At 46.1% G+C, this 19,614-nt stretch overlaps 1 protein-coding gene across 1 annotated transcript in view; it reads left to right on the forward strand.

Annotated features, from left to right (window-relative positions):
- The window catches only part of LOC128277462 (uncharacterized), a 47,683-nt gene that overhangs the window by 20,143 nt on the left and 7,926 nt on the right, over nt 1-19,614 (forward strand). The window contains exon 8 of the mRNA XM_053015917.1: nt 5,118-5,250. Coding sequence (XP_052871877.1) covers nt 5,118-5,250 — 133 coding nt within the window. The remainder of the gene's footprint in view (nt 1-5,117; nt 5,251-19,614) is intronic.

Below are 19,614 nucleotides of genomic sequence, written 5' to 3' on the forward strand. Positions count from 1 at the left end.
CATCGTAGGTTGCCGTCACTAGGGGTCCGGGAAAATGAAATCGGATCAAGATTTATTAATCGCAGTGGAGATCCTTGAGCAAACAATGTATTTCCGCGCTGTTGTACGCCCAAGAGGCAGATGGTGTTGTTAACCGGAGCCTATGCGCAACGGGCATGATAGATGACCGATGAAGCCGATGGTCTCGGGATGGACAATTTTAGAGAAGACAGTATGGGAGTGAAAATTGAGTGGGACGATGATGACCAGTCTGCCATAAGAAACGAAATGCTTGTGATGCCGCGAAAAACATCGAATCGAAATCGGAAAAATCGAACAATTGTTCTAATAAATTACGAGCTCATTTCACGCAGATGCGTATGCATGCATGTCGATGGCTCGGGTGCACGGTCGAGGACGAAATGTCCTGTTGGCAAAGTGCGATCATCAAACAGCTCGAAGACCTGCGGTGACGGCGAGGCCGCCGATTGCCGCCAACTAAAGTGTCCAATATGTGAGCATTCGCTTGTGGGCAAAAGATTAAATTTGCAGTAACAGTCCTGAGAGATCCGGTGGTTGAGGTCACGGCAGGTGGACACTGTGCCTGTGCCTTGGGTTTCGATGAATTCGCTCGCTCGCCATGGTGCACATTTCGAGGAATCGAACGTTTACAGTCACTTGGAAATCATGTGTCGCAAAGCGGCAAGTACGTCGCCCGCGGCCTTGCGTTCCACAGTTTGGGGACGGTTTCGTTATGACTCGAACGCCCCAAATTTCATGTCGGGTCCTGCTAAGTTGGCACTACTTACCGGGACTACGGTGTCGCAACGCTGAGTACTCGTGCAGAGAGGACTTTGTTGTCACTGTGCACCGTCCGTTGGCGGTGGTGATGACGATGAGTGGTCGAAAGCAAACAAACCCATTTCCGATCAATTACATCGGACAGTCAAATTGCTCATCTGTACCGCTCCGAACGCCCGGTCGGCCAGTGAGCAGGGATGCTGAGGACGCCGGCACCAGATACAAGCACACGATGGCGCTGCGAACCGGTGACGATTTCCTCGCCAATGTAATAAATTTCCACAATTGGTCAATCTGTCCGCAAGTCTGACAGTGAGGCCCTCGACGAACGTGAGCCCTACAGTACGGAAACTCCCATTGGTGACATGGTGAACGTGGTATATTCCTGCGCCTTCGATTATTTGCTATTGTTTCTCAGGTTTGGGGTGCAGCTCTGACTAATGCAATCTGGCCATTTTTTTTTGGAGCACAGGAAAGACAACGATGCGTGCCGGATCCATGACTTCAAATCCGAACTGGACGCGGCTGTTATGAAGGATGATGGGGACATTGCCACACGCCACAATTTTGCTCTTCTTTTGGTGTGCTCATAATTTTGCCGCACGGCGCAGACTACTGTCCATTTTCATCATCGGACCCTCGCTCGCCCGAACACGTCCATCCGGCCGTCCGTCCGTCCACGCGTCCGTCCACGTTTATCGGGAGGACAGTTATTTATCACCGCACATACATCACCATGAAGAGGACCCGTTCGATATCGATATCGACACCACCACCCGTTGGTCGTTCCGTTGTCCTGGACAACTGCCACGCACACACTCGCCTCACCCCGGTGGAACGCCTTTACCGTTACCGGGTTACTCGTGGAGCTTCTCCGGACGATTTGCCCGTGTCCCCGTTCCGTTCCGTGCTGCGCCCGTGTGCGCTGTTGGCCAGCGCGCGATGGGTGCGTGTTAATTTGATTATCATGGAGAAGAATATTGAATTTAATCAAACAAATTAATCAAATATATTGTTTTTGCGTCAGTTTTTACATTCAAGCGGGTTCGGGGTTTTTTTTCGCAACCCGCTACCGATTCGCTTCGGCCGTCGATTTGTCCGGAAGGCAAACTGCGCCGAGCAAATGAACTGCAAACATTCATGTTGACGCCCGTTTGGCCTCGCGGCTAGCAGACACACACGCACTCCCATTAATCAATCCCTGGTTAGAGCTACTACCGAGCGAGTTTGCGAGTTTTTTGCGCTTTAAATTGATATACCAGCGCCAAATCAGTCATCTATCATTTTTCGCCTCCCCCGCTGGAACTGCGTCCGGAATAAATTTGACGTATCACGTTTTCCGTGGAATAAAATATCTTCCGATGGGCCTTTTTTCGCGTTTTGCTTTCGCGTTCCCCTGCGAAAGGAAACCAGTGTGTCTATGGCAATCGGACGCTCGAAACGAAAAGCAGGAATGACAGGCGGTCGGAAATGGCTTTACACTTAATGATATTTGGCCGCCAATTGCCAAAGCGCAACACAGTCCGTTACACGCTGCGGTTCCGTAATTCGTATCCGATGGGCGATGGGCATAGGGCACTTCATTAGAGCAAATCGTGAATTTTAATTTACAGTTAATTGAATCGTAGTGCAACTGTTTGGAAAAAACCCATGTGCATGTGCTGAAGTTGCTATTAGCAGTTGGCGCCGATGGTGTCGTCTTGAGTGTACCAGCAAGCCAGGCCAGTAACGCTGCTCCATCGACTACCGACCGAATGTGGCGCGAACGGGGGAGAATGGTGTATTGATATAACGCAACATTCATCTTCTCTCCTATTTCACATATTGTAGCGTCCGATGCTTCGTTTTACATATAAATTATTTCAGCGTGTGTACACACCATGACCATGATGGTACCTGTCCGACGCTGTCGGTCAGCGAGCGGCACCATCCCCCGGGCATCCCCGGGAGCCTGGTCTAGCCGTAGCCGTCAGATAACGGCAACCGTACAGTGGCGTCGTTTCGTCGTGGTTTGGTGTGAATTAAATTTGAGACGATCCTGCCAGAAGTCCTGCCCTGGCGCGGACCACCCTATGCCAGTGTACACGTCCTCTGCTTGGCCCAGGCACAGACAGGCACAGAGTTTCTTCACAGTATGGAAGTTGAACTTGACGCTAGCAGGTTTGAATACAAATTGCAAACTCATATTCCCGGTGCTGTCGATCGAGAGGGCATATTGGCACAAGCGGCCATGCACACTCCACCACACACTCCACGGCGACTGATCTCTCTGTGAGTGGATCCGGTGTGACTCGCCAGTTTGATACTTTCTGCCTTCATCAACCGGACCCTCGCGAAACCGGTATCGAGGAGCAGGAGCCGAACCGAGATTTGTCACAGTAATAATCGTTACACGCTTTATTGTCTTCATCGCAAGGATATGACGAACTTTTTGGCCACAAGTAGCACAGGACGGAAAGTTGCGTAGCAAACACAAAAAAGGAAATTAAAACAGTTCTTACGTGAAAGTCCATTATTTCCAGAGCGCTGCCGAGTTACAGTGGATGGCGAAATTAACCTTAGCTCATGAACATTTAAATAATATGTGAAAATATGAGTACATCTTCTATTTGAATGGCTCTTTTGAGACGTTGAATATTAGATTGAGGTTCTAAGACTATAATGTGGGCTATAAAATTACATTTAGATGTAATCTAGTAGACTGGTCCGGCCATTTGTGGTCATAGGTCAATTTGAGCACGGTGAAAATAACCTTAGTTTAAGTTGGAAGCTTGAAGTTTTCAATTTTTCACACTAATTTCCTTCATTTTGCTTGGTAATGAAGCAACTGGAGTACATTTTTTAAATTTATGAGCAATAATAACATGATATTTTACATGTTTTAATATTTCAAATGCAGAATTAAAGCTGAGAAACGTATGGTGAAGAATTCACAAGACATTATGCTGTTTCTCAGCTTGAAATATGCTAGAACCATTTAAATATCCCAAGTTAACCAATTAATAACGTAAATTAGTTATTAATTTGAGTATTAGTGGTAAAAATAAAAGATATTGCACGATTTGGTATGATTCACCTCTCATTATAAAGATTTGAAATTTTCTGCTATAAGGGACCTGACTCAGTATCAGGAAACAAACTACAACGGCATTATGTTCCAGGGAGGCATTATTTACATGAATTGTACAAGTTAGTGACCCTTCCTGGTCGTGGTGACTCGAAAGTTGGTCATAAATAGACGAAAGAAAAATCATTCAAGAAGGAACAAGTCTTATAGGTGAAGATTTCCCCGCACCAGAGGATAGTGCGGCAATCCTTAAGCCAGAACTAGTCATGTAGTATCTCGTGGATGATAATATTAAAGTTTTAGGGTATAACCATCTTTGTCCAGACCGGCCAACCACTGAAAACATGTGGTTATTCATGAGCTTTAGAGTGTGCGTAAAGATCCCACTCAATTTAACAGAATTAGCTAAATTAATCGGACCAATCTATACCACAATACAATACATGAGGACTGTAGAAAAGGCCACATAACAAAACCAGGATGTTTGGCTACATTGCCTGGGCGGAATGGTATGTATTGCGGATACTAAGGTTATTTTCGCCGAAGAGAAATTTGGATTGTTCCAAATATGTTTGACCAAAATTTTTCTCTTGTATCATCCCGAATCTCAATCATCCCGAAATACATCAAAACTATCATTTACACATCTTATTTAATGTTTTTGATTGATATTTGATTGACTAAAGCAAATTTTTCATCCTCGTATTTCCTAAAATCTTTTGTGTTCTTGAACTAAGGTCGCCATCCACTGTACATTCGCAGCCATGTTACTTGTAGTTCCTTTTCAGATTGTAAACCCGTAAGTTATAATCCTTGCACCAAGAGAGAGTGTGTCGAGCCCAAAGCATGGCGAGCTGTAAAAATCGACGGCATCTTGTAAGGGAAAGTAATCGACGTTGATGTAGCCCGTGTCGACCGCGTACAATAGCCGTAATTTGTCGGAATTTGCCAAAAATCCCCTCGATGATAAAGGTTGAAACCTTTTAACCTATTACGGTGGCTACCGGTGCTCGCTCTCAGCCTCCGCTAATAGGAACCATTTGCCCTCCATCATCGTTTGTGCCGTGCTTTCTCCGCCGGTGCGTCTCGTCTCTGGTGGGTGGGTTTCTTGACGGTTTTTTTCCCCGTCTTGCGTTCTCTTTCCTGCAAAAGATACTGAACAATTCTGACACATGATTAATCTTACTCCTTCGCGCCATTGAATGCCTGAATGCCTTGGCCTTGTTTTCACCGTTTTCTTGTTTGCTCTCTGCGTCACCTTTATTCGTAGGTATGGAAGCCATCATGTCGGAGTTCTTCAACGACACGACGACCGCCTTCTACATTATCCTGGTGGTATGGTTCGCCGATCAATATGATGCAGTTTGCTGTCATACAAGTGTCACAAAACGTCACTGGTTGAGGTAAGTGAAGGTGAAATGATGATTTCTCGCCGATCGCCCAAATACCTTCCGCTTCACCAGCTCTGCGCCAGGATGCGCACGTTGTTCAACATGAAAAACACAGCCACACTCACGCACCGTACCCGCCCCGGCAACCCGCCCGGGAGGCCCGTTTCGGCGAATGTCGGTTACATCAGTGTATCGGAAAGTATCGATACGTCCCGGCCGCCCCGCCGCCGTCGGTGTCGGTGGGGCGGGTAAGATTTTTTGGGAGTTTTGTTCCTGTTTCAGCTTCCGCCAATGTAATTCCATTTTTGCTTTGGTCGCCCATGAGTCGACTAGATGTTTTGTTCCTTTTTAGAGATCGGAAGGAGTGAAAAGTTCCGGTGTGGGCAGAATCAACGGGGATTTCCCGTGCTCCGCCGTGCCCTACATTCGTGGACCTCCAAGTCTTCGTGAACCCCTTGGGCCCCAGACCTGGTGGCATAGCCCTTATCGCCTTGACATATTTTATTCATATCTGTCATAATGTTTTCATGTTATTTTTATCTTATCAAAACGGGGGGATTGTGTCGCGAAAAAAATTATCTGGGCTACAGGGACAAAAGAAGTAATGCCGGTGAACGTAATGTTGACGATGCCGTGGTTCTCTCTATCTTTAAGCATCGGCGGATCATTATGACACAATTGGTGGAATTGCATATACTACTTTTTGTCTACGTACGCTTCCATAGGCTTGGCGTAATTATACATCAAAGAAGAACCGTTAACCGTTGTACTTTTTACAGAAATGCACCGTTTTTCTGGTATTAATGCAAACAAAACATTCAAGATGACCTTCTCGGTTTTCTATTGTAAGCTTCTGTATTGCAAAATATAGTACCGATATCTGGCGCTTATTACCTCGTGGCTGCTCAATCAATTAACAATCTTTATTCTCTAAAATCGAATTATTTTCCGTAACACCTTCGCTTATCCCTGAATTGCCAGACCCGACCGATTTTAATCTCACAGAATCAGAACCCACGGTAAAAGGCAGGTTCATTAGGCAACGCCACCACTCTTACAGTGGATTTTTAATCTCTCCGAGAACTCCGAGAAATAGGGAAAAAAAGGTCGCCTTTCCATGTTATCAATTAAGACAAGTAACTGCTGTGCCTTCCCGGAGTTGCCGCAAACTGGCCGAATGGAAAGACGCTTATAGAAAATCGTTTGCCTGCCAAGTTTTGAGAGATTCAATAACGATCGATTTGTCTTTAACGCGCGCCGTCATGCCGACGGTGAGAAGGGGGCAGCCGGGAACACACTTTTTTCGGAAGGCTGATGATGATCACGGCCCCACCCGCCCCGACGGGAAGATATTTCTACGACTGACGGTAAAGTATTTGACAGTTTAATCTCGTTGTCATTTTTGTAGGCGCTTTGTGTAACTCCAAGCGAATCTTGCCGCGAATGAAGGATTAACGTTTTATCTTCAGTTTTTTTTCTGTTAATTGTTCAATTTAATTCATGTCTGCTCGCGAATAACGTTTGAGTAGAAAGAAAGTATCAATAAAGTATACAGAACTCTTTAGGGTTTGATGTTGGTGTTACATTAGGAACACCAGCAGTGTGTGGATATTGATAGAAGCAGTTGATTTCTTCTTTACGGTTTGTTTTTTGTAACAAAGTCAATCAGATGTCAATAAACATGTTATAATTGTATAAAACATGATGACATGTTAAAATTACTATTGAACAGAGCTGATTCACTGGCTCGAGAAGGTTAACATTTTCTTAACAACAGTTTTGATGCCTGTGATTGGGTACGGTTCTAACGGTTTGTTCATCGTTTTATCAGTGCTCGTTTTGATCTTTTTTATTACTGATTCTCAAGGTAATATAATCGTAGTTCTTCGAGCATCCTTTGGTAAAACATGTCAACATTCGAAGTGGCCATTAAGAACAACAAACAAGCTTCATCCATTGTTGCTATTCACCCGTGATATTGCTTATCATTCGAAGGATGGTTGAACCACGCAGCAGCAGCTGCGCTATCCGATATTGCCGTGATGTTAGGTTGTATTCTGAATAAATTGTTGTTTTATAATGTTGCGCTATACATTAACAACGTGTGACGGAAACGAGAAATTTTTCATTAGGAGATGTAATGCATATTTTGCTGATGTTAGGTGGTTGATATTAGGTTGGGGTAGTAGTATCGAAAGTACAGTTTCAAGTTTAGGCTCGTTTTGAAGCTGATACTTTCCACTTAAAAAAAATGCTTTCATTGTTCTTTGTTTGTTCTATTCGTTTGTGAGTTACAGGGTGTTAACAGTGGAGGTCAACGAAGAAAAAAATCGCTACATTTTACAGTTTTTCTTTGAAAAAGCCGAAAATTCAAGCTAGGCCGCTGAAATTGTGCATGGTGATTATGGTGCCAATACTCCAAAAGCTGGTTGCGATAAATTTTGGTTTCGTTGACCCGTTTCAGTTATTTTCGATGTTAAAGATGCACCTCTACCAGGCAGACACGTCATCGAAAATGTCGATAAAATCACACAAATAATCAAAGTTGGTTGGCATGTTAGTAATCAGATCGGCCAGGAGCTAAAGATTAACCATCAGACAGTTTTAAGGCATTTGCGCAAAGCTGGATCCACAAAGAAGCTCGATGTTTGAGCGCCACCCAATTTACACCTAAAAACATGATGCCTTGAATTTCCATCTGCACAATTTTTGGCCAAACGGAATGAAATCGACCCATTTCGTAAACGGATGGGTACTGGGGATGTGAAATGGGATACATACGACAATACTGTGTGGAAATGATCGTGGTCTAAGCATGGTGAAGCAGCTTACAGGGTGGTCAAACCAGGACTTACGGTCAGTAAGGTTCTACTGAGTTTATGGTGGGACTTGAGAGGAATCATGTACTATGAGTTGCTTTCGTGTGGCCAAATACAAAATGCAGATCTCTTCTGTTAAAAATTGCACCGTTCGAAGCTAGCAATTGAGGCATGAGGCATTATCAGCCTACCTTTGAAAAGACAACAAATTTTTCAACAAAACGGTACATATTTGACGTAAATCGGACCATCGAAAGTATCTTAGATAATGTTTTGAATTTCACCCAAAAATAATGGATTACTTCTTCCCCAACCTAATATTTTATTTTTTTGGTCCTCAGACTCGATCCTTTCGGTTGGTGAATTGGTTTTGAAACCACCAACGTTGTAAAACAGTTTTTTGCACTGTTTTCAAGAACTACGGCAAAAGATTTAAACTAACTAAATAAATTAAATATCCAGACCAGGATTTTTGCTTGCCAGGTGCACCTCAACCACACTTCAGATGCTCGACCCAAATTAGTTTAAAATCCGCCCCGGATCCAGTTCGCCGCCTGATGTTTGCTCAGCAATTTTCTGCGGATGATACCAGACCAAGCGGCTAAAAAGGTTTCGTCTACCGAGCCCCTGTAATCTTGCGAAACACTTTGTGAAATCGAACGATTTCTCTGTTCTCTAGTATTTATGCCCCCGGTACCCGGTGACCGGAGTCGCTCGGCCTGGATGCCTTGTATCCGCCGTCGTCGTCGTCGAAATTATATTATTTGAACAAATATTGAACCTATCCGTGGCACTTAAAATGTGCTTCAATTTCTCCGCGTCCCGTGCCGTCAACCGTTCGTAGCTTATTACCTTTTCCCAATTGTTTATCCAACGGGACACCCAACGCCAGCGCCACCGGCACCGAGCTATGTATTGGTTTCGGTTGCCCATCCTGGTCTGGATGGGCTGGATAAATCAAAAAGAGAAACACAGGACTTCTTTTCCGCGTGATACGTTGTCTCATGTATGTGCCGTCGTCGAACATCGAATCGGGAAAACTTTTGTCCCATCGTCGTCGTTTCAATTGAAACAGTGATAGAAGAAATTTCATCATTCACAAATTGAATTGGTAAATTTTTCGGCAACATTACCCAATCGCGCGCCATCGTTCAGACACCGTGTCGCGGAACGATCAAAATCATGGTAGTTGATTAAAAACGGAGAGAAACATCTTTAAACCCTCTCGAAATGGGACACCCGACGAACACTCGTCGCACGGGTCGCTTGGCGAAGAACTCCACTCACAGCATCGCTTTCTTCGAGGTTGCCCGGAGACATGAAATCTGTTTCTGTATAGCACGCGGATCAATCAATCTTCCTGCCCTGCTTTCGTCTTGCTCCGGTACGAAACGGTACAAAACAACAAACAACATTCGATCATCAAATGAAAATCAACCATCGGTTGGCGTCGGCATCCCTTCTGGCTCTGGTATGTGTGGTTCGATATCGTGAAAGTGTGGTCTTGGCAGGCGAACTGGCGTGGAATCGACGAATCGGCCCTGGATCCGCCCGGACTCCACCAACCGATACATCGCACGGTCCCACGGCGGGTTGATGGTGGTGAGAGTAATCATCACGGGGCCAGTTGAGCTATGTGCCACGGCCACAGATCAACGGAAAATCAGCCGATGGCTACTAGTGGAATATAATTATCTGGCAAAGAAAAACAATCCTGGCCCATTTGCCTGTGGTATTGTTTTCCTTACCATCCCCGCCAATAAATAAGAGCGCGCCCCGTGATGCGGAGTCGATTGGTAAAAACTGTCCTCGTGTTTACGTAAAACTCCGTTTGCAGAGCCAGCGCCCTATTCTATTAGGTGTATGCGTTGAAGTCCATCGTTTACATATAGGTGGCGCCACTGTTGGATACAAGGCACAAATGTCATCAAATAACTGTCAAATTTCAAGCTTAGGCATCTGTCAACAAATCTGCATCATCACATTTGTCAATTTTTCCATTGTGAGATTGTTATTAACACGAAACCATGTGCGAATTCGAGCCAAAAAAGCGTCATTTGCGGGAAGTGTCGTTGTATCACTTTCATCTGAAGAAAACAGCAGCCGAAGCATGCCGGTTGCTTAAGGAGGCTTATGACGATGCTGTTATAGGCGAAACCGGTCGGTTTGATCGGTTTCGGCGCTTCAAAAGTGGTGATTTTTGCACTGAGGACAAGGAGCACCCGGGACCAGTGAAGACGTTCGCAGATGAAGAGTTGGAAACATTGCTGGAAGATGACCCGTGCCAAATACAACAAGAGCTTGCAGATGCATGTGGAGTGGACTAAGGAACAACTTGCAGACGTTTGAAAGCGTTGGGAATGATCCAAAAGCTGAGAAACTGGCTGCCTTACGAGTTGAAGCCAAGCGATGTGGAATGCCGTTTCTGCATGAGTTAACAACTGCTCCAACGACACATCCGCAAAGGTTTTTTGGATCGAATAGTTACTGGCGATGAAAAGTGGATTCATTATGATAATCCCAAGCGCAAAAAATCGTATGGATATCCTGGTCATGCGACAACATCGACGACCAAGCAGAATTTCCATGGAGCCAAGCTTCTGCTCTGCATTTGGTGGGATCAGCGTGGCGGAATTTATTATGAGCTGCTGCAGCCAAATAAAACAACTACCGGAGACCGCTACCGACTCCAACTAATGCATTTGAGCCGAGCATTGAAGGAGACCATCGGATTCATTCGGATTACCATCACTTTAGATCAATGGCACATGGATTGGCTGAGGAGCGGTTCACTTCGCATGAAGAATGTATAAAATGGGTTGATCGGTGGATTGCCTTGAAAGATAAGACATTCTTTTACGATGGAATCCGAAAATTGCCAGAGAGATGGCAAAAAGTAGTGGCTAGCGACGGACAGTACTTTGAGTGACCAGTTTGTTAAGAGTTTTGAACAATAAACGATTCAATTTGGTAAAAAAACGATGGATTTCAACGCATAAACCTAATATTTTATTCGTTTTAGTTGCTCCTTGCCGACTTGCCGGAGCCGGAGATGCAGTTTATGAAATGTACCCAACCGAAAAACGTACAGAAACAATCGAAAACAACGAGTAAAAGGCCTACCACTTTAAAGTTCGTGGCGCGGTCCCGAGGCCGAGGTAGCATTTAATACGTTTTTTCGGTTTCCACCGAGCGGCCAATGCGAGGGGTGCCGAATACGAGAACATAATGAGTGTGTTTTCTTCATGTTTTGTAAACACCCCGTTGCGCCCCGCCTCAGCTTCAATCCTCGGCCACACCTCGCCACAGCCGGTGCCGATAATTGTTGTAATCCCCATTAATTCTTCGTCCGGGGCGTCGCAAGGCGCCCAAGAAAGCTAACACGCACACCGATGGGACAACGCCTTCGTCAACTTGCCGCCGGTCGTGTGTCTCGGCGGCGGCCTGGCGAGAGTATCCTGGTGGACCTCCGGCGGGGGATGGTATCAAATTTTGCAACAGTTTAATTCGGGAAATCTATTAGAGTGTGCGAGTGTTGCGAGCGCCGAAGCGGCAATCAGGAGGGTCCCACTCCCAGTATCACTCCCTTCGGTTGTTTAACGATAATAAATTATCTATAGCTTACCACACCTTTGTGTCGGCGTGGCGTGGCCGTAAGTGTGGGTATGTCTTACGGAGGCGCTCCCGCTTCCGCGACCCCGCAGGCCGAGAATGCAAAGTGCTGAAACAAGATGCCGGGCGGCCGGCCGGATCAGGCTCTCGCCGAGTGACGGCCACGGCTCGATGCACCTCGAGCCCGTTCCGACCTTCGAACCGTCAGGTTCAAGTTCTCGGGAGGGGGGTGTGGTGGGTGGCGGCGGTGGTATTTGCTGAAGCTCTCATAAAAATAACAATCGTAAAAACGCCAAAACGCCTTTCCATGTTCGCGCCGGCAAGCCATCCGGCGGCGGCGTGGGTCCGCTCCGCGTGACTGGGATGTGTGTGTAACCCGCGTGCCCTGACGTTGCTCCCCGTCACCCGAAGACCGGTGCACTATGGGGAAAAGGCGGCCATAAGTCAATTCAAAAACTGGGGGTTTTAGTTATATTGGCTTAAAATAGATAAGATATCTATGACAAATCCGAATTAGCCTTCCATGTTGCGCAGATTCCGAGAATTCGTCTGTCAAAGTCGAAAAAGTGATAAAAATGGATCTTAAAAATCAACTTTTATCAGCTACTTTAACGCGATCGTTAGCACAGTTTTGCAATAATATACCTATATTTTACATCATTCGAAAGGTAATGAATCCATCTTTCATATGAAACAATCAAACGTTTACGTTTTGCATTACTGGTACATTTTTTTTAAATTTGTATAAAAAAACTAGAAAAAAATACAGTTTCTCAACTTTGGTAATGCAGCAAAAAAATGTACAGTGTTGTACATCCTAAACAAGACATTACAATTAAAGTTTAGACCATTTTAAACATTTACTGTAAGTTTTATTTGCAGATTCCGGCAGAAAAGTTAGCAAATTCCTATTTTAAGAAAAAAATGATGATACAAATTTGGTATAAACGGAGGCGCCTGGTGTCTGGTTTGTTGAAAATTTACGCATTTGCAGAGGAATATCCATTGAAACATTTTGGTGTAATGCAGATTGCATAACCTAGGCGTTTAGATTGTGCATTAAAAGATTTTAGTGTCGTTCAAATTGGATAGCTCGGGCGTTTAAAAACCTTAACATAACGAAAATACCTTATTTATTATACTTGAACGCTTGTGTTGCGAATGCAACGGGTAGCCAAGTAGATGGTAGATGGTAGAAAGCCAAGTCAGGTTCTTAATCTCCTTTTTTGTGTTCAGCAGTTTCGGGAGTTAAAAAACTCGTGTATTTCTGGCACTGATTATACAACTTGACTCTTGCACTCTGTTTAAACTCGCTTAAAACTCTCGCTCTTGCACTCCGCTTAAAACTTGCTTAACAAAAACCGCTTATCGCTCGATTTGGCTCCCTTTTTATCCCTGATTCCTTCGTCGGAGTTACTGCGCGCAGGTCTCGCGAGCGCCCCGAACGTGGCGCCTATGGCGCTCAGTCGGAGCGCTCGGTCGGGAGCTGATCGATCGCTCAGTCGATCAGGAGCCGCTGGGTTGCATTTGCAACAGCTTGTATTACACATAAAAAGTTGAATTTAATCAAAACACATGCAACAAAAACGTTGAAAAAAGTCCACGGATTCTTCCCAAAAACAAATATGTCCGCCTTTCCCATGCAAATTCCCTACTGTGGGTCGGTCCTGGGCAGAATGGAAAGAAAAGAGGCGACCGACGAAATGCGAGAACTGTGAGCAAATTGTTCCACAACGAGCATTCCGCGTGGCGTGCGGCGACGTGGAGCAGATTTTGCCCACCCCCGGGGCCACGGGTGGGACCTTCGAAAATTTTGGGGCCCGCTCCGTGGCCTACAGCTGCTCACCCATGCGCTCGGCTTCATGCAAAATGGCGTATTATAATAAATTATGATTCACTAATGCTAACACATAATGAAACGATGAGTGTTTTTCCGATCACATCGGCCACCACATTGGCCACGTGAGGCGGACGGACGGATCGCGTCAAATGAGCCATCGAAGCGCGCACGTGAAGAGAGGGTATGTTCTCGTGACCTCACCCGACGTTTGGTGGTACGCTGTGACCGAACCTCCGAGCTTGGCTGCCAGCCAATGAAGCCGAAAAATAAACAATACATAATATTTTCACCAACTCAATCCAACCCAACACGGAACACGTGTCCTCCTGGGGGGGACCGCGGGACGCCCGTTGGTTGGTCGGCTCTACTGCCGGAATGCCGGGAAACGTGTTCATCAACGGACGAGGTTCGTTTGGGGCATTTATGCGTCATTATTTGCAGGAGAGGATACCGAAACCGGAGCGCTCCGACCGACCGGCGACCAGAACGACGCACGAATGAAGCTATTAAAAATGCACGCCACGCCACAGGTCTCCCGGATCCCGCGTGGCATTCCCGTCGGGATGGTCGAAGCCGCGAAATGGGTTTGCCTTCCCTTAACAGGTGTGCCCCCCGATTGGCGCTGGGAGTGCTCGGGAACCCCGAGCTGGGTGTGCATCGTGTTCACCGTACACTTTAAGGCATAAACAAACAATGGGACGCTTCGGTTGCATTTATAGAAGTCGCCGTCACCGCACTTTGATGGCCGCGCGATGGCCGCGCCGTGCACTGCTCTCTGCGGTCGTAAGGAAACAGAATTTATGATATCCTTCCACCGTGAACCCGCCGACCCGGGAACGCGACCGCTCGACCGTTGAAAAGCCGGGCGTGGACATGGGATGGAGCCCAACTTCGGGGGTAAGTTTTGTAAAACCGAAACTATTGCGAAGCTCCGTTATGGCGCCCGGTGATATCCCTGCGCCATGGTGAGCCACGTAGCTGGCTAAGGGAACGCCGAACCGACCGTTATTAACCGACGTATTCCGGTTGCCATCGAACGCGCTGCTTTACGATGGCTTCGTTTTAGGTCCCGTGGCCGACCGCCGCCCCGCCGTCGATGACGAAGTACCGATCGAGCCGGAAGTAAGGGAGGAGGAAGCAATGAAAATATAAATTTATGGCAAATAATTATTGGACCCCATCGACCCCCCTTCGTCCACCCGCCCGCTGCCGGAAGCTATCGTGACGGGGCCGCCCTTCGGAGCCTGTTTTCGCGCCAACGCCCGGGAAACGCGGGCGAGCATTAACATAGTAATGCCATTAGCATTATGGTGCAGTAGCAGTTGTTGGAAGGGCTTCTGTTGGAGCGGCCAGTGGGCTGCGTGGCGCTCGGTAGACGCACGTTAAATGGTAGAACTACTCGAATTATGCTGGAATTACCGTGTCCAGACTTACCCAGGCCCAGCTTTCGTTGTGCACGCTTTCCGCGCATCTTTCGTAAACTTTGCCCGTAGCGGTACCGGGCGCCGGAAAAGGGCCAAACACACCGGCCAGGACAGGACACGTTGCCAGCGGGTGTGCGAAAAAGTGCGCCAACGACCGACGGTACCGACGAACAATTCAATTAAAATTTAAATGTGCAACGATAAACGCTGCTAAATTATATGCAATCCATATTGATTTTACGTCGCGGTGGAGTCGTCGTACACCGGGCACCGGGCACTCTTAATTTCCGTCGAAGGCGACGGCGCGTTGGGTGAGGGCTCTTTGCCCGGCCAAGCCAAGCGTGGCCGATACGGGCAACATGTCTCCAGTGTGCGGCATCTCAGCTGGTTCGCATCCAGCGTGCGGTTTGGCTATCGAAATGACCGAAGCCAAGCAAATTGTGCCGATGGCGAGCCTGGTCTGGCCCGGCCTGTCCGGGAGCGTTCTGCGGGAACACTGCTTGCGAACGTGTCTCGCTTCCCTCGCTGTACCTGGAGTTCAGAAATTAAATTAAAATAGAATATCGAGAGTCCCTTGCATTTATCGATATTTCCATGGGCGTCTAGAGGGGTGCGATCTAACGCCATGTTCCATTCCTGTTCCGGGTGCCAGCGGCCCCGAGCAGTACACATTGCGGTACAAGCTTTCGGTTCTGTTGCTGTCGATCCTTTGCCGAGCCGAAGAGCCGGGTCCCTGGTAGAGCAAATAACTACTATTTAATGTGCCGGGCCCGGAACGGCCGGGACCGAGGCACAATGTGTCCCATTTCTGGTGCGTCGTGGCGGTGGCGGAGCTGAAATTTGTACAATTGCCCCATCACCCGGCCGCCGCCCCCGGTCCCCGCGACGCGATGGGGTGTGGTTTTGGATTATAATTTAGTGCGGTTGAAATGGCAAATGAGTTAGAACATCACGCGCGCCCCGTCCCGCGCCCCAGTGTCTATAGACGAGGCTTGCATTTGTCCTCCCCCCGGGTACGTGCGGTGCCGGGCTTAAGCTTCAAGTTCAGCCAGAGTGTATAAAATGGGAGCAACGGCGGTATCCGCATCGCACTCTGGCTTGCGAGCTGCACCGGAACGTAATGCGTACCTGCGTCATTCCTCTGGTTCGCTCGTGGATTCGGCTCATTACATCACCGAAGAGATCGTGCAATGTGGCTGCTGCTGCTGAGTGGTAAAGTTCACCTTTCGATCCGTCAGTCCTCCGACCGTACCGTACCGTCTGGGGCCGCCCGATGGCAGGTGCTCCGTCGCTAAATAATATCGGAGCAGGAGATGGGGTCCTTTCTCGGAGAACGCCCGCCGATGGGATGCTGTTGCCCGGGGCCACGGCATGTGTTGATTGGATTAAGAGATTACATTTATATTAATTGGCTTTATCGTTACTACTATCACTCAGTGGACTGGATAGTGTCACGTTTCGGAACATTTAACTTACGTAACCGTAAGGCGGGCCGTGGTGTTGTGTTGTGTGTGCTGTGACGTTTGCCTTTGACTTTCACCATTCGACGGACTGCGTTGGTCGCGCCCCACAGAACATAGTTCTTTGGTCCTTCCGCGAGAAGTCCCATCATTCGGGCTAGAAACAGGCACGCGACGATGGTGGCTGACGTTGTGGGCAGTTGATTAGAAATGGCGGAATCGTAAAATCGCAATTTGAACACCTATTAGGTGAAGCTCCCCTTCCGAGCTCCAGGAGTCCGCGTCCAATTTGTCCAATATGTTTTCTTTTCAGTCAAATTTTACTACAGGGTGGTCAAATACGCGCTCTCTTTTTGAACTACCCATTATTTGACCGTTAAAACGTCAAACTTGATTCTGGAAATAGTAGACAATTAGTAAACACTTCCACATTTACGAAATGGGTCGCTTTACGCTTGAAGAAAGCTGGGAAATATTAAAAACTTGCTTCTAAAGTGGTAGGTCTTATCTCAAACGGTACAATATTTGAAAAGCTCATTTCGTTGAAGCTCATTTCCACCTCGGGGCATTGTAATAAGCTGAATTGTCGTTCTTGGGGTTCGGAAAACCTACACGTCGTGCAAGAGAAGTTAATGCATGCAAAACAATTGGTTCTTTGGCGAAGTTGAAGCTGAGAACTTAGTTGACATTTGGTTAAAACAGGACGGGGCTACCTGCCATACAGCGACAGCCACGATAGATTGTTTGCGCCGCATCTTCGGACAGCGAATAATCAGTACAAATGGTGTTGTGAATTGACCGCCAAAGAGTTGCGATTTTACACCATTGGACTGTTATCTGTTGGGGATCGGTGAAAGACAACAAACCAGCAACTATTGACAACATCAACACTGAAGTTGAAATTGCCATTGCTGAGATAGGACCACAGACAGTCGTTAAAGTGCCAAAAATTAGGTCGATCGATTGGGCTACTGCGAAGCCAGCCGAGCTGGACATTTGAGCGAAATTGTTTTTCACACATAAATTTGATGATCAACCTTTCAAATAAATGTTTAAGCATCGAAAAATATTTAGTCGTTCTCTTTTTATAATCAAATGAAAAAGAGAACGCTTATTTGACCACCCTGGATAACTTGTGCTTAATAAAATCTAGTAAACGGCATAGTTTAAACGGATAGCATTACGATTGATTCCACGATTGATTCAATGCACTCGATACCAAGATCGTGTTTCCAAGCAGTGGTTTCGATTCGCCGATTCCGAGCAGATGTGGCGATAATTGTGTGCGTATTATGGGTTTGATATACCCGTGAGCTGGAAATTATTTCCGCTGCGCTTTCATTGCACAATGAGCGAATTGGGCAGAAATCAATTTGTACTACTATGGCTCCCCTCGTATAAAATGTTTCTACCGGTATTTCCGCATCATGAAGCCAATAACATATTACATTTCCGTCGCCGAAACGTGGCTTGTGATGCTGAAAACGAAACTTAAGCTACAGTTTAACGTTTCGCGGCAAACCGCACAGATACACACTCACAAAGGGCATGGTTTTTTAATTTCCAAACACTTCTCTAGCTTCATTTGTGATATTAATATGTTCGCCTATTTATGGTGAAATGCTGTGGAAATAAGTATCGCCACGTTTCATTACTGCTTCCATAATGCAAATTCAATTATGTGTGGGTTTTATCTCTCTCTCTCTCTCTCTCGCTCTGCGTCTCTTTCTTTCAAACGTCGAAGGGCAACATAATTCCCTAGTAAAGGGTGTGCCTGTCAAAAATTAGTCAACTTCAACTTGACGCAGTATTTTTCATAGTGCATCAAAAAATCCTGTACACCTCTCATTTTAAACATGTTTTGGCTAGAATCATACGTATTATTCGATTTTGACATTTGCCCTTCATTTGTGGAAATGGTGTCGAAACAAGAGGAGCATCGTCTCAACATTTTGCACCGTCAGCGCGAAAATCCGAATTACTCGCACGCCAAGTTAGTGAAATTGTTGAATGTGGCCAATTCAAAGGTCACCAATGTATTAAAAGTATTCGGAGAACGTTTGACAACAGTCAGAAAGACAAAAACGACGAAACGACTGATCAGTTGTTTCAAGCGGAATCCCAAACTCTCCGTCCGAGATGTCGCAGGCAAGCTGGAAGTATCGTTTTCAACCGTACGATGAACTAAAATACGAGCTAGTCTAGCATTCTAGAAGAAAGTAGTGGCTCCAAATCGTGACGACAAGCAAACCATGTCGACCAGAAAACGATCGCGGAATCTGTGCATAAAGATGATCACGAAATTTTCTGTGTAGTCAAGGGTGATGAAACCTACATCTAGGCAAACCTTAAACAGCTTCCTGGACAGGAGTACTACAGTGCAACTGAAAGGGAAAATGTAGGAGAGATTTCCAAGGACATAAAGCTGTCGAAATTCGCAAAGAAATGTCTCGTATGCGGGCTTTCTGTTCCTATGGTTTAAAAAGTGGCATTTTCATCGCGATCGGGCCCATCAACCAGGAAATTTATGTCCTGCAGTGGCTAAATAAAAATATTTTACCTTTTCTAAAAAAGTACAAAGGTTCTTTTTTATTTTGGCTGGATTTAGCATCTTGTAATTATGGAAAAAAGGCTATGGAGTGGTATGCCGCAAACAAAGTCCAAGTGGTGCCCAAAGACATGAACCCTCCCAACACCCCAGAGCTTCGCCAAATCGAAAAATATTGGGTCATTATCAACCGGAACATCAAGAGGACTCGTAAAACAGTTGTCAGTGAGATGGAATTAAACAAAAACTGGCGTTCTGTAGCAAAGAAAACGACCAAGAAAATGGTGCAAAATTTGATGAAAGGAGTAAAACGACTTAATTTTTTAATAATGTTTTTGACTGATTTACAATGTTTTTTGTTCGACCAATTTTTGACAGGCACACCCTTTATAACACATGAACACAAAAAATTGTTTTCACGCAAATTGGGGCCCCACATTTTTTGCAATGCTCTGATACATCCGCAGCATGGCGTGAACAGAATTTTTCAAATTTTGCACTCAGGGAAATATTTAATTTGGATTTTTCCTTCTGTTTTCCGGTAGCGATGTTAGGTGGACAATGTTGGCAAGCATGTTTAGAACAATGCATGAACGGAAGAAGCTACGGCACGGGATCGTGGAACGTATCCAATTCCATGGGACAGATTTCTAAACAGTACAGCGCACGTAAC

Source organism: Anopheles cruzii, chromosome 2 (genome assembly GCF_943734635.1).
Source record: "Anopheles cruzii chromosome 2, idAnoCruzAS_RS32_06, whole genome shotgun sequence".
Classification (NCBI taxonomy): domain Eukaryota; kingdom Metazoa; phylum Arthropoda; class Insecta; order Diptera; family Culicidae; genus Anopheles; species Anopheles cruzii.